We start from the raw sequence: 16,533 nt of genomic DNA, 5'->3' as shown, positions 1-16,533 counted from the left end.
TGATTTGCAGATTTCTGACAAAGGAGTGTTCCCTTGAAGGTCTGATCATTTTAGGTGTTCATATATTTATAGTTACCTAGAAATAAATGAGACTAGTACTTAGAATCTAATCTTAGAATAAGTAATTTTTGTGACTATCAAACGTTTTTTTCTTCTTTTTAACCCCTTATTTTATAATCTTATAATTAAATGCAATTTCAGGACTAAATCATTTTTCCTTTTCTTTTAAATATTGGTTCTATTTCTATTAGCACAGTTCAGTGAGATTGACTGCTTTTTGAAAGTTGTCAACTATTTTTATGTACAATATTACTAAGACATTTTGGCAATCAAACCTACCCTGGAAAAATTAACAACAAGAACCAAGGTAATTGTCACACTAAAGACTTAATATTTGCACATACATTTTTGAGAGAAAAAATAAATCTATTGAAAATATCAGAAATATAATTCAAAATTTTTTGATTTTCTTAAAGTACAAAATATAATGCATATATTACATGCTTCAGGAGGTGATTTTTTTGTTTGTTCATTTGTTTTTGTTTGTTTTTCCTTTTTTTTTTTTGCATCTTGCTCACCCTTTCCTCTGTCACACAAAAGCCTTTCACATAGAGAAAGCATAGGCTGAATATCACATAATATTTCTGTTAATCTCAATCAAATATAAGTAAAAATAAATTATACACCTAATTTTTAAAGTATACATATGTGTGTTTTATATAATAACTACTATTTCATAAATTGTATTTAATAATAATTATGGAAGAACAATATGTTGGAGCATAATAATGATTTTTTTATCCTTATTAACTGATAGCTGTTGATATTCGACTTCCTGTGTGGTGCAGTTTTTGTATATCTGAATGAGTCCTTCATACAATGTTCTAACTACTGACACCATTCTTTACAAATGTCTAGAAAGACATATATTTTAATTTTTAGTCAGCCTTCTTGAGACATTCCCTAGTAAGGAGCCTCTGATGGAATTTTGTGCACTTCATGCAATACATTTACAACCTAAATTCTTTTCACAGAAGAGCAAATTTAGCATATAAATTTGTAGGTTGGTGCCTCTAATGGTTATTTGCATTTCTGGTTGGAAGTAATGGTGAAAAATGTATCGATTTTTCAACCCATGGATGCTGCAAATCTACTTGAATATGCAATGCCTTGACACTGGCTCCTGTTTTATACGTTACATTATGTAATAATTCCTGCTGTTCCATAAATTTACATTTTTATAATTTAGAAGTAAATGAAACTTTCTTTACACTAATAGAACTAGCTTTATAAGTACAATTGAATAATGAAGTAATTAAAATTGGGAAGTTTTTGTTTCATTTTATTCTCTGTTTTATTTCCTAAAGGCTGTTTTTTGATGGCATTAGTGTTCAATCTGAATAATAAGCCATTTGCATTTGATGTAATTTAAAAAGTGCAGAAGTCATCCTCACCTCAAGGAAGAGTTCCTACAATTTTGGCTGTGCCTAAACATACCACTATGCTTTAGTCACTTAGTGAAAAGTTAAAAGTTCCTGCTAGTACACAAATTCATTAATTTAAAGGTAGTTAAGAAAATAATATCTTCACATTAACAGTTTTAGACTAACCAACTACATTAGTCCCTTAAAATACCTCTGAATAAGTTTTTTTTTTTTTTTGGAGGGGGGGGTGTGGAGGGTACCAGTGATGGAACTCAGGGGTACTCAACCACTGAGCCACATATCCAGCACTATTTTTCATTTTATTTAGAAACAGGATCTCATTGAGTTGCTTAAGGCCTCGATTTTGCTGAGGCTGGCTTTGAACTCATGATCCTCCTCCCTCAGCCTTCTAGGCCACTTGGATTACAGGCATAGGCCACTATAACCAGCAAAGTATTGGTTTTTGTGAGGAGGGAGGCATTCAGAAAATGAAATGAAATTTAACCTCTTATCAAAAAATAGTTTCCTGAAGGAATTCAAGAAAGTTCACTATTTTGAGGTCAATGTCAGTGTTTCACACATCTGTTTACTTCATTTGTTTTAATGACTGACTATATCTTAACACATGTTATATTTTTCCTGTTTTTATAAGTCAGGAAAGACCAAATATGATCAAACATTCTATTGGCCACTCAGAAATCTACAGACTTTTTATGACACCATAGAAATCATTTGTAAGTATAAGAATAGTCATATATCTTACATGACAAAGAATAAGCTTTCATGTGAAATTACTCCCCACTAGTGCTGTATTCTCCAAAATGTTTCTCTCAAGATACATAGTAAACAGGGATGCATATCAATGTTTTACTTCTTTTTTCCAATTTGCTATAACAAACCATTATTTAATTGGTATATTTCTATTATTTTTGCTTTTTATGCTTTATAAAGTAAATCATGAAGAAAAAAACATATTTTGTATTTAAATAAATTGGACACAAATGGAAATTTTGAAAATAATAAAGAAGAAAGTAAAATCTTATATTGGTCAATAATCAAAACTTATAATAATTTTGATAAATTTACATTTAGTAACAAAATCTTATTGATATTTTAGCATTTATTACAAAACTATTCATTTTTCTGTCTCATGTAGTAATTACATGGCCATTAATTTTCTAATTATTTTTGAACTTTTTTCAAAAATTCTCTGTCTTTAAATATTTAAGTAATATGACTTCAAAAATAATATTAGTTATTTTATATGGCATTCAATTTAAAACGTAAATATGTATAATGTAATTTTTCATCTGTAAATTTTAATGCATTTACTGTCCTTTGAATTAATAATTTCCCCAATTGTTTTTGCCTTTAAAAATCAGTATTTTATATTACTTACTGATTTTTATGTTTTGTTTATAATTTAATTAATTTATTGCCTTTCTATGAGTTTTATTTTTTCCTTTGTGTTTTCTTTTTTTTTTTAATCATCTTGGTTGTTTTGTGTTGTTGTTGTTTTGTTTTTCTTTTCCTAAGTCCAAGTTAGTGATTTAGCAACAATTTTCCTACATTTTGGGTTTTAAAGCTATAGCTACCTTTATCTAATAATTTATATCATATTTTATTGAAAAGCAAGGTTTGAATTGTACTGACAATTATTTAATTGCTTAGTACATAAGCAATATTTCTCAATATTGAGAAAAAATTGCTTTCCTGTTTTTTTTAAATGATCAATATATTCAACAAAGTATATTAATTTATTCTATTTTAAAAAATGTATTGGACATAACTTTTCTGTATTTATATATGAATATATAACCGATGTAATTCCACATCACATACAACACAAAAATGCACAGTTATATTCCTTGTGTGTATGATATATTAAAATAGATTCTATTGTCATGTATAACTAAAAAGAGCAAATAAAAAATTTTTAAAAATTGTTCAACCCTACAAATGTGAATAAAATACATTAAGTTCTAATGTATTTAAAACATATTCCTTGTATTACTAGTGAAGGAGTAAGAAACTTATAATTGGTTATAGATAGTATTCTCATTTTATTTACACTGAGTCTTTGTGTATGCATGTGTGTGTATGTGTGTGTGTGTGTGTGTGTGTGTGAGAGAGAGAGAGAGAGAGAGAGATTTTGTGTGTGTGTGTGTGTGTGTGTGTGTAAGAAAGATAGACTAGGTGGGGATTGTACCCAAGGGGTGCTCTACCAATGAGTTATACCCAAAGACCTTTATTTATTTATTTAAGTTTTGAGATAGAGTCTTAGTAAGTTCTAAGGCTGTCCTTGAATTTAGGGTATCCCTGCCCCACCCTCCAAGTTGCTGGGATTGTACGCATGTACCACAATGCCATGCATTATTTTATCCACATTTATGTTGTAATGTAAGAGTCTGGCAATAATTTTTCATGTATTAGGAATATTTGAATTTTTTCTTAAATAGGAATATGTAAAATGTTGTATTAGGGATATAAAATAAATATTATTATCAATATAGGTTTCCCTGTTTCTCACTGACACCTGTATTATTTTGTAAAATTCTCTATGGCAACAAGACCTTGGAATGTTTTCTCAAAAAGCACATATTTAATTAAACTCCACTACTTAGGTCTTTTTTTTTTTAACAAACTTCTCTTTTCATCATTCAAATTTTATTTTAATGAAAAATGTTTTACCTTTATTTAGTAATATTTATGTCATTTTCCCAAAGTAATTCATGCACTTGTGAGAGGATAAAATTAAAAAAAAAAAGTAATATCCAGGAACTTATTTTTTAGATGCTAACCAAAGTGCTATACAGAGTGGTTTCCATCATATCATTCTAATGAAAGGTTTTGATTTATTTTTGAAATGTAAACATGGGGTTTGAAGAATATCTTTTGCTAGTGTTTGTTTTTCACATAACTATCTATTTCTCTACTGATTCTCAGAAATTATCTCCTCTCAGTTACATATTACTAAGGCTTTAAATTTTTTTTCTTTCCTCTTTAAAGTGAAGAATGGCCTAGAAATATTATTTGAATTTTTACTGTTCTTTTAATCACACCATTAACTCTTTTTTGTTATAATTTATCTATTACTTATTGTCTTAACTTGTAGTTATTATACTAATTCTTGTGTTTATGATAAATAAAACTTAAAGGAATTAAAATATGAATGTAATTTAATTCCTGCAAAATATGAAAACTTAGTCATTTACATGGCACTCCCAAGAACCCATTTTTTGACAGGCCAATTAATCATCTTAACAAGTAAATGGTTGTATTCTTCCATTTGCTTATTTTTTTAACACATAATTTGGAATGTAGTTTCATTTTTCAATATTTCTGTCATAAAATTTAGGTAGTGAAATTAAATGTACATTGTGTAAGCAGATATCACTGTGTTTTTTTTTTTTTCAATTCATCCTTGCTTAGTTAACAGCATTTTCCCCTGCTTGACTATTTTCCTATTTTGAAATAACAAAGCTCCATTTTACTTCATAGAGATGTATATAAAACCTTTCATCTGATCTCATCAGAGTTTATTGCCCTAATACTTGAGATGTATTCTTTATAAAATAAAAGCCTCAATGGTAACTTGGGGAAGGAATTTTTTTTCCTTGTCCACAGTAAAATACTATTTCTTGGAACATGACAATAGTTCAGTAAATATTTAATGAATATATATTATTGTTTACTCGGAGGAATAAATCGATAATATTCTTTATAGTCTATTTCTTCACTAGTAGGAATCTTCATTCCAATAGAGGGAATTTTAAATATAATACTGCTTTCTACTCCCAACTTGTGTGGAATTGTTTGTTCTAGAGGTCATGCAAAGAAGTAGTAGAGAATATTAAATTTAAATGAAAAAAACCAATACCTATATTTGAAAGCTTTAGGAAGACAAAGAGGAATCATGACTCCTCCTGCTTGACACATACTGGACATGATTTTGTATCTCTTGAGTGGCCAGAAGATAGTTTAAAATTCTGCTTAGCTTTTATTAGACATCTATGTTGTATATCAGACTCTAGTCCTGAAAAAATTAATAATTCAGCTAAGGGGGAAACCTAAGAGCCCTGGGTTCATTTCTTGCACTTCTTTTTCCTTGAGATTATGGCTCCATTTTTTTCTGGATGACTTGCATCTCCCTGTGTTAGTCAGTTTTCTGTTGGCTATGACCAAATACTTGAAAAATGATATTAGAAGTGAAAAGATTTATTTTGGCTCAGTGTTCAGAGGTTTCAATCCATGGTCACATGGTTCTTTCTGACATGAGGTGGAACATCATGGCAGAAGGGTATGTCAAGCAAAGCTGCTCACCTGAAGGTGGCTGGGAAGCACAGAGTGGAAGGGTTGGAGATGGAATATACCCTTTCAGAATATGGCCCCATGACTTCCTTCCTTTAACTACATTCCAGTCTCCACAGTTTTCACTGCCTCCCAATAATGACATCAAATTGTGGATCCTTCAAAGAATTAATCCACTGAGAAAGTCAAAACCATCAACATCCAATAACATCCCAAGGGCCCTACCTCTGAACATTGCAGCACTTTGGTTCATGCCTTCAGCACAGAAGAATTTAGGGGACATTGGTGCTCTCATTTTTATTATTTGCCTCTTTTTTTCATTGATAAAGGATCTAACTTATATTCTTTCCATTTAATTCTTAAAATGGGTACTTACATAAATGAATATCAGCATTCTGTATTCAACTTTAATATCACTTTGCTGTTTATATCTTGTGATAAATAAAACTTAAAAGAAATTAAAATATGAATTTTAATTTCTTTGCTGTACTTTTATTTTAAGTGTCAAATTCCTCCCTTAGATTGTCTGTTTTCATAAAATGCTATGCTAATTTATCACTGGGAAGCAAGGAAATAATGCAACCACACACTTGACTGTCTGTGATTGAAGTAAATAGCTTATACCTAGTGATCAATAATCAACAGATATTGAATGCAGCAACGCATATGTCACTGATCGTGATGCATATCTGTTATTTACATAGTGATTTATGGACTGAAGAGCTAGCAGAGAAGATTGTGTTTTACACAATATGCACAATTGACACACCATGCTAGCTGAAATTCAAGCCATATGTTTTTGGTAATTGGTGTTTTTTAACTAAATCATTTAACAGAAAAATTTTGTATTAAAACTATGTAAAATGAGGATTGAATATATGTATACTCAATTTCATCACTTATCAAATAGCATGCAAATTAAAGTTAAAATGTGATCCACTATGTCCTTAATGGCTCTGGAAAGCAGAATTCTGAAATGAAACATGACTCTATCCCTACCTATCAGCCAGCAAGGTAAGGAGATGAGTCCTACTTCCAGAAGGAAGCATATTCTGCCAACAAACTATATGAGCTTGAAGGTGAATTCATTCTACAACTTTTCATAAGTAGCCAGCCTGGCCCACACATTGACATTTGACTACTAAGATCATGAGCAGAGTAACCAGTTGAGCCTATCATGTTCCTTACCTACAGATCTTTAATACATTAGATCAGTGCTATTACTACTAAGTTTGTGTGAATTTGTTATGCAGCAATACACAATTAATAGACAATTAAAATTTTAATAGGAAAAGTGTCACAAAACTAACTGTTGTTGTGAATGTGGAAAACTGAAACCCTCTGTTTTTGTGATGTAAATCAGTATAGTTTGTTCAGAAACCTGGTGGTATCTACTTAGGCAAAACACAAACCACATAAGCATACCCTAAGAACTATTATGATTTTAGATGATTTCCCAATATAAACCTGTTTGCATACTGACCAAACAAGTACAAGAATGTTTATGGAAATAACTCATGTCTGTTACCAATAAAAATATACAGAATTGTGGTTTATTTATCCAATGGAAATTGTATCGCTTTTAGAATGAACCAACTGTTGCTATATATGGATGAATCTTATAAACATACATTTAAATAAAATGTCACCCATGTAAGAATATATGTCAATTTATAATCCTATATGGATAATGATCAGAAATAGGCACAGCTACTTCATGGCAATATCAGTGATACTAATAATTGATTAAGTTTGGAGCTACAGTGGTGATTGGGAAGGGATGACTGGTTTAGTGTGATGGCAGAGCATGATTTATACATCTCAGTACTGATTGTTTGCCGCAGTCCAGCTGGCTGGGCAAAATACCTGGGGGGGGGGTGACGAACAACTTGTGTACATTGATACAGCAAGAGTGGGAGCCGTTTATTGTAGGACAGGAGGGGTATATATACATTCCACACAGCTTATCTTAATTAACATAAAATAGATACAGCAGTCAATCAAAAAGGAATCTCCACACTTAATGGCTCTCTGGCATTACTTCACAAACCACTCCCTCTGGCAAAATGCCAAGCGCCATCCTGACTTGTTTATAGACTCCAACAATTATACAGATATGTTTTGAAGATACATTTTACTATATATGTGTGTGTTATGCATTTTCTATTCTTCAGCTAGAGTGGAAAGACAGCATAGAAAATGATAATTGAGGATAATAATGATAATTAATGTTTTAGTTGAAATATTTCTTTTATTTGACTGAAAAGAGAAAAGGGGTAAGGGAAAGTAGTTGATAAATAATTTTGACATTTACAACTTTCTTTAAAATACAGTTTGCAGGGAGGATTCATACCACTCTGTAGTCTCCTGTGCTGCTGTAGTTCTCACTCCAATGGAACCAGCAATAGAAATGAAGAAAAGAGAAGAACCAAAATTTTCTGAGACTTCCAGACAGTAAGTTGTTCATTTAATTTTTCAGAACTTGTGAAATCAATTACAAAACTAAACAGAATAAACTTGATCAGAAACAGTGATGTAAAAGAAATGTGTTTATATTAGATTATGGGGAAGACAGAAATGAATCTTGCACATTTAAAAAATTAATCTGTTATTTCAATAAATAACCACCATCTCCTAACTTTATGTGTTTGAACCACCACGTGTCATTTAAGTTGATTTTGTTACCTTAATCTTTCGGACATGAGTAAGTAATCTGGACATTTTACTTAACACTGATTGCAGAGGCCCTGTTCTTGGATTGCATATTTATGTGTGTAGGGTTCAGTGTTCTAAAATGTAACCAGTTTTCAATATAAACTTCTTAACCTAAAGTGTTTTGCATTCTTATAAAGAATATGTGACTATTTATAAATATTTTCATTATCACAAACCAAAGCTACACTATTTAAATATATGGAGTCTTAGGAATTGTGAGGTATCATGTGAAACAAAGCACAGAAAGTTTCCAGGTTGCTGGCAACATTGTATTTCTTAATCTGGGTGCTGGTTGTCATAGGTGTGCACATTTTGTGAAAATTTACAAGCTTCAGGCTTATGATCTATACATGCATTTTATGAACATGTGTATCTGTTCAATAAAGTAGTTTCAATGGTAATATATAAAGTATATTTTGTCATTTAATAGTTCAGACTTTTATTTAAATTTATAATTGATCTTACATTAAATAAATCATAGAATTTTACTCTTATAGTAACCCAAAGATTATTGAATCATGGTAACAAATACAATATATGTTTACATGAAATGTTCAATAAACTGCAATTATTTCTAGTTAGAAACTAAATAAATGAAAAGGAAAAATCTGCTGCTGATTTCCCAGGGAAAATAGTACTGTGTCTGTTTGAAGGTCTCAAAGACTATGTGATGCTTTAGTGCTGCCAGTGATCCATGGCTGACCCATATAGTAAGAGGCAGGAGATACCACTGGATTGCACTGTTTTGTAGTTGTTTGCTTCTTGCATGTCTTCCTGCTGGATAATAAGTTTCTAAAGAGAGAGTTTCCTAGAAAAGGGTAGTGTGTGATACTCTTTGTGAAGTCAATTAGAAAAAAAAATCCCTTAATGCTATATTCTATATTGTTTAATTCAAATGGACCAATGCATATATTTGATTGCATGAAGACATTCACTATTAATATTCTCATTATAGAGGAAACAATTACTAGCCAATGCAGAAAGTAATGATTGTAATTCAGTTTTAATATAATCTAAAAGTGAAAACAATTTAACTGTTCTTAATATAGTCTTATTTTTAGGTTCCAGTAGTCATTTTTTTGTCTAATAGGGAGAAAATTACATCCCATATTTGCCAAGTGAATTATATTAGAAAGCTTAAATGTATTTTCCTGCAACATGTTTGAGTTTACACAAAGAACTTATGTAGTTGTAACTTGGATCTTAAATTCTTTTAATTCTTTTTCAAGGACTCTGATCAAACTGGTGAGTGGTGTTATTACATGTATTTTTACCCAATCTTTTGCTACTTGGTAAAATGTCATTCTTATTCTGAGATATGTAATAGACCAGCATTCATATTTTCATTTAAACATTCTTCCTCAGCAATATGACTAATTTGTACAGATTTTATTAGCCCTTGCTGTTTTGAGTCAGAGAGACCTTTTTAAAAATCTCAGTTTTGCTGTATGTTAGAAAGGAATTATTGGTGTTTTTCTAAGCTCTCTATAATTTATTTTCCCTGTTAATTGGGATGGTATTTCCACCCCCACTATGAGGATCACATGAGGTGATGTTACTGAAGGACCAGGGATCCAGCAATCCATAGGTGCTAGTTCTGTTGCCCTTGCCACAGCTTCAGCTATTGATATTCTGGAGAATTCCAGGCATATATTCCTCTCCCAAAGGCTCTTTTGAATGCAAGTCTAATATTTAAAGTTGTTGAACACACTTGACCAATGAAATGTCCTACCAGAACTTCCTAAGTATGCCTAAAAGCCAATTATTGATCAATTTTAGCCCCCTTAAAATCTTGATTCTTTCTGATTTCCATAGTTATGTAAAGCTACCATCATTTTTTTTCTTAAAATCTTAACACATTTCCTTCCTCATATCTCACATTTTATCAGTTAACAGTTCTTGATTAATGTCTCCATTATATTTTTAATACCATTTGAGTAGAGCTGGAAGACATAAATATCTCATGTTTTAATTTTTCTAATATTTCCCTTCAATTGTGATCTTAAGGAAGCTATTTAAATATTTTCTAGCATGCATTTTCAGTTGTGATCTAATTGAATTCATCTTTCAAATGGAGATCATATACCCTATATACCACTGACTGTAATTTTGAGAATTAAATGATGGGTGTGAGTAAATGGGTGAAAACACAATATAAAATCAAAATTGTTAGCTGAAAATTAAGTTAGAATTCTTGATTTTAAATGAGAACGGACCCAAAGCAAACTGGCTTCAGAAAATGAAGCAGAGTGGTTGTTATTGTCTCATTGATACAGGAGAGAAGGGGTAGATGTGGTCAACACATATATACAAATATGCCACAATAAACCCCACTATTCTGTATAGTTAAAATGTACTAATGAGAAAAAAAGTATAGAGGTAGAAATTTATGTAGAGTTGGGTGTGGTACTCAACCATATTGTCAAGGATCCTTTTTCCTGTCTCCATCTCTTTGGTTTCCCGTCTTGTCCAAGAGTTCCCATTTTTCTTAGGTTCTTCAAGTGGTGACATTACTTCCTTCAGTAGCAACTGAGATAGATGCTTATCTTTTCAACAAACCAACAAATACTAAATGGTTTCTCTTAAAAAAAAAAACAATATGGTCCAGATTTGAGTGTCATTGGTATTGACTGCTTAGGTTGTTTGACTTCATTTTTCTGAAGCTGTCCTTTTACCCAAAAGTGTTTGATGACATGTCTAGAACCAGGTTTCCTGGAACATAAGAGAAATTGAAAGGAGAAGGTGATTCAATATTTGAAATATTAATGACTTTGGTAAAAGAAGGCAGAGATCGATGATGTGAGTCAAAATAATGGATGTTCAATACACTTTGCAATATCATCACCAGTCATTTTAAAAATTAGAATTCATTATTATGTTTGTAGACATTGAATACAAATATAAAATATAATATGTGTATCTTCATTTTTTATTTTAAATAATGTTTACATGTTTAATTTTATTTCATGGTATTTGATCTGGTTGTACTGTTGAAAGGCAGTATAACTTGGTGGCAAGGAGACCTTGGGCAAAGTTTTTAAATATTTTTCACTACTATAATTTGTTTACTTTATAAATTATGTATGATTCCTTTTTTTTGCCTTGGTGGTACTGGGAATTGAACCCAGGATCACAAACATCCTATGTAAGTGCTCTACCATTGAGCTAAGGCTCCACCCATTTGTTAGTTGCTTTGTAATGTGACAGTTACTTTGCCTCATATTGCAAGGTCTCAAACATAATAAGGAGGCAAGAATATATAAATTTTGTAATTCTTTTTATAAGAAATAAATAAGTAACCACATTGCATTTTTATAGATTGATTTATAAGATCCCTGTATGATATCAGTTTTATAGTCTTGTATTTTTCATAAGGTAAACTACTAGAAATAAGATAACAACCTATTGCTATGATACAGAAACATTTGAAGGATAGAAGTTGACATGCTTCCTTTGTATCAGGATTAAATTTAATTCAGGATGAAATTACTTCCTTAAGTAAATTTTCCCTTCTATTTTACAGGCTTTTCATATAAATTCATAAACCACTGAATCTTTGAACCATAAGACTCATAAAGTTATCTAATTCAGAGCTTAACAAATCTCTTGTTAAGCACTGGAATAATTTTATCCATATAGGTGATTTGTAAGATTATACATAATCTTACAGAACATGTAATAATATACATAAAACTATATAAAGATATTGTTTCTGAAGGTGTTATAATCTAAGTAAAGGGAAAAAGACATGCACCTAAAAAATTAAATCACTGTGTAACTAGAATATATACCATTTGTCCATTGTGAGGTATATATTTAGGTTAGACATATGATTATCTAAAATGAGATCTGGTTTATAGATCAATATAAATTTATGAAAATCAATTTAAAAAATTGGTTCACTCTAGTATTATAATAATTATTATTATAAATTGAGAAGAAACATTTCATGATTGAAATATTTATATTATCAACTTTTATACTCTGATTACAAATTATTATTTTTGGCAATTTCTTATTAAATATTCTCATGTATTTATCCATTTTAGGCATATTCAATAAGGAAAAATTGTAATTAGGAATTTCTATTAGGAACAAAGTATGCATATATTAGCACAATAAATGATAGGAAGAAAGTATGTAAATGTCTTAAGAAGGGAAGCTGCATTTTGTATATTATAGTAGGAAGATTCACAGGTTTTCTGTTGCTGATATATTCAAAATTCATCTTTATTCAGGAAACAGAGGTGTGGATTTTGCTTTTCTTGCCAGTTTTCAGATACATAATTCAGAACATCATGGAAAGGATAAACTTTCTAGAAAATAGAAAAATTATGAACTCTCACAAAGAATACACAGTTTTGAAATATTTCATCCTAAGCATAGAAAGTTGAGGTCATCTGAAGTTTTATTAATTTATTAAAGATTACAGTATTGAAAGTATGCTCAAATATCTATCCAAATTGATCAGGTAACCCAAAAACTATACATTTCTCCAATAAATTACATGCAATTGTGCACACATAACATGTACATAAAGAATAAGAATTTCAAGGTAACAAAATAATATTCATAATTTTGGGGGGATTATGTCCATGCTTTATGTGAAATATGTTTGCCGAAATGTAAATACTCTGCACACACCATGACTCAGTGTCTGAAATGAAGGGCTTTTATGGCCATTGTAATGTTAGAAATATAGGGGTGAAAGAAAATAAATTTTCCTCTTATTTCTTTGTCTATTTCCATATTAAAATTTTATTTTATATGGAGGAATCTAATCTGAGATATTTGATTCATCGGTTCAGTTTGTGGAATTAAAGTAGTAATTAATCGTGGTGGCTTTCACTTCAAGCTTCAAGGTCTCTTGTTACTGCAGTCTGGCTGGGCACAAAATCACGAGCCACTGAAGCAGGAACAAACTTTATTTTTTGAAACTGCCGCCAATGCCCAGTACGCGCCTGGGAAGATCACAGGCGGCGTTCTCCCCCCAGTTCTCCCGGAACCCCAGAGCAAGTTCCTCCCCCGGAATTCCCTCCTACTGCACTTCCCCAACCAATGGGAACTCTCCAGGAGTCCCATAGCAGGCCAAGGTGAACAGCAGGAGTCCAATATCCATATGAATGCAGATCTTAACATAATCATATCATCTCAATGGCTAGCTGGCGTCACCTTTCAACCAAAAATGCCATGCATCATATTACTTGGCTGTGGCTCTTAGCATCTTATAGCGCCTTCTTATGTGGACATGAAAAGGGTTCCTTGGAATTCTTAAGAGAGGGCACAGATGCTATTTTTCAGTTCCAAAGTCTTATTTTTATAGAATGGTTAAAACTAACTGATTGTCAGAAGGTACTTAAACCACACTGTTTAAGGTTCTATCTGTTCTTTGTATTTAGTTTCATCTGAATAATATATGCTGAATATGGAAAAGTTAAGTACACTTTATAATATCAATAAAATAATTTTACAAACTGCAGTTGTATTAGGCATATATCGAAAAATATGTCATTAGCTAATTTTTGATTTTTCCTTTGTAAATTTCAAAAGGACATATTTGGTTATGCTCTCACTTATTAATTAATCTGTCACAATAGGTAATTTTGGAGAGCTTGTTTGTTCTTGGCACTGTGCATAGGGTGTGATATATTGTCAAAAAGCAGATGTAGTCCCTCATAAAACTTAGAGCATAACCAGAGGAATGATCAATTAATTTCAACAAGAAATTCAAAATTGTAGCTGTGACCATGGCTGTAATGTTTAGGTATATCTTGTTCTAAGGGTTCCTTGTGAGGAGTTTTAACATAGCCAAGGACATCAGGAAAAGCTTCCCTGAGTAAGACACTTGAGTTATGATCTGAAGAATAACAAAGTGAAAGAGCGAAGGAAGAGCTTTTCAGCAGATAGGACAGCTTGTTAAATTGCACTAGTGATGGGTCCTCACAGAGAAATACCAGAAGGCTTGTGTGAACAAAAGGAGGGCAAAACAGTTTTTAAATTAGGGCCCAGTGACATGATTAGATTTGCTTTTGAAAGTTTTCTCCTGGTTTGCTGTGGAGAACAAATTGTGTCTGATGAGACTAGTGATGAATTGGAGCCCATTTGGGAGGTCTTATTTGTGAGCTCTCCTCAACTCCTGGCTCAGTGATTTTTCTTTGGAAGCTTGAAATTCACTGTGGTGAGTGTATTGACATAGCAGTTGGAAAATCCTACAAATCAGGGCTATGTCCCTCTTCCAGAGAACTAGCCCTTAACTTTTTGCCAGAACAACAACACTAAAGAGAGCATAAATTTTGTTGCCATGAAAACATTTCAATGATTCTGACAGTTGGTTGGAGTAGGGTACTGGCACTGGAAATGGTGAATTGTGAAAATAAAAGTAAGTCAATGTATAGTTGGGCAACTTGGCAAATTAAATATAATTGTAAAACTAATAACTTACATTTTGCCAAGTACTGTATTACTAACTATACTTGTGCTAAAGCATGTTTGTAATCCTAACTTGCTATCTTGAATTGAAAGAAGAGTCTTGATATTATCTGAACTTATGTGAACTTATGTGAGTAGTATTAATGGAAGAAGGTAAATGGTACACACATAGGTACACACACACACACTCACACACACACACACACACTCACACACACACACACACACACACATGCATTTTGAGCAAAATTCTTTTCTAAATCCCAATCATTAATTCTTATTGGAAATGTACAAAATGAAAGTAAATTTCACTGAGGTTCTTATGTAAATTCTTATGATTCTTTACTAATAGTTTTCTTTCTTTTATCCTTCATCACTTGGTGCCTTGAAACTCTTCCAAATAATAAAAATCAAACTGAGGTATGGATAAGATTGATTCTCAGGATAATACTATTAACATAAAACAGCCCTCTGCCCCTGTGCCCAAGGCATGTTCTCAAAGAAACAACAAATATTTCATGATCTTGATTAATTCAGGGGTGAAACAAGCTGTCAGAGGAGGTAAGTGAAGAAATTTCTATAGAGAAAGCTGTTGCATAAATATGAATCTCTACCCCAAGTTTTGGAAGAAGTTGTAATTGGGGATGGGTGGCTTTCTAATCACAAGCACAGTAAAAGGCTTTCAAAAAAAGCAATCAGAGAATTTCAGATGTGCCCTCTGTGGTGAGAAGCACTAAAGACAGATATTGATATTGATTTTTGTCTTAGTGACATAGCCCTGCCCAAACAATCTAAAGAGTGAGGGCCAGACAGTTGTGAAAGAGACAACATCTTGGATTTTAGAGCTGGTCAGGAAGTTGGCAGGGTTTGGGGGGAGCTATGTAGAAGGATGAAGAGATCCAGTAAAGAGAAGAAAAAAATTCACATCTACCCAACACTAGAGAACTCCAAAAGGAGACCTGTGAAGGGACCACTTGTGAACCCACTTACTGGTTCCTAAAGCCAAGCTACCTTAAAAACTCTTCTGGCCATCTGACACCTCTCCTCACTACTTTTCACTCTGGCAGCTAGAATACATGACCATGAGGTAGAGGAAGCTCAATTTTCTGGACTTTCCTTATGTGAGGCTCTAGAAGAGATCCTGACAACTTGTTCTTTTTCTTTGTCCTACTTGTGTGTTATTTATTTTTTTCTTGCGGTAGCGCGCTCGCCTGGCATGCGTGCGGCCCGGGTTCGATCCTCAGCACCACATACCAACAAGGATGTTGTGTCCACCGAGAACTAAAAAATAAATATTAAAAATTCTCTCTCTCTCTCTCTCTCTCTCTCTCTCTCTCTCTCTCTCTCTCTCTCTCCTCTCTCTCACTCTCTTTAAAAAAAAAAAAAAAAAAGATCTTTCAGGTCCCCAAAGCTGGATCTTTTCCTTTGCATTAATGCCTTTAAGTCAGGGGTGATTCTTGCCTTGGGCTCTTCACGTCAGGGGACAGTGTTGTCACTTCTCCATCAGCAACCTCCTCCACAGAGCAAAGCTTGTAGGAAGCCAAGGGATCCCATCTACCATGAACCTGTTCCTCCACCAGTATCCTGTGTACAGACATCCCTGATGATGAATCTCTGTTCTTCCCTCTCCCATGTACCATCCATAGCCCAGAGA

General features: G+C 32.3%; 1 protein-coding gene across 1 annotated transcript in view; it reads left to right on the top strand.

Annotated features, from left to right (window-relative positions):
* Positions 1-16,533, top strand: part of CCSER1 (coiled-coil serine rich protein 1) — a 677,753-nt gene that overhangs the window by 263,858 nt on the left and 397,362 nt on the right. Inside the window, exon 5 of the mRNA XM_081304852.1 lies at positions 8,069-8,189. Coding sequence (XP_081160978.1) covers positions 8,069-8,189 — 121 coding nt within the window. The remainder of the gene's footprint in view (positions 1-8,068; positions 8,190-16,533) is intronic.

Source organism: Spermophilus citellus, assembly GCF_964194105.1.
Source record: "Spermophilus citellus genome assembly, chromosome: 8".
NCBI lineage: Eukaryota > Metazoa > Chordata > Mammalia > Rodentia > Sciuridae > Spermophilus > Spermophilus citellus.
The sequence above is the reverse complement of the archived record's forward strand: the minus strand, read 5'-3'. Positions and strand labels throughout refer to the sequence as shown.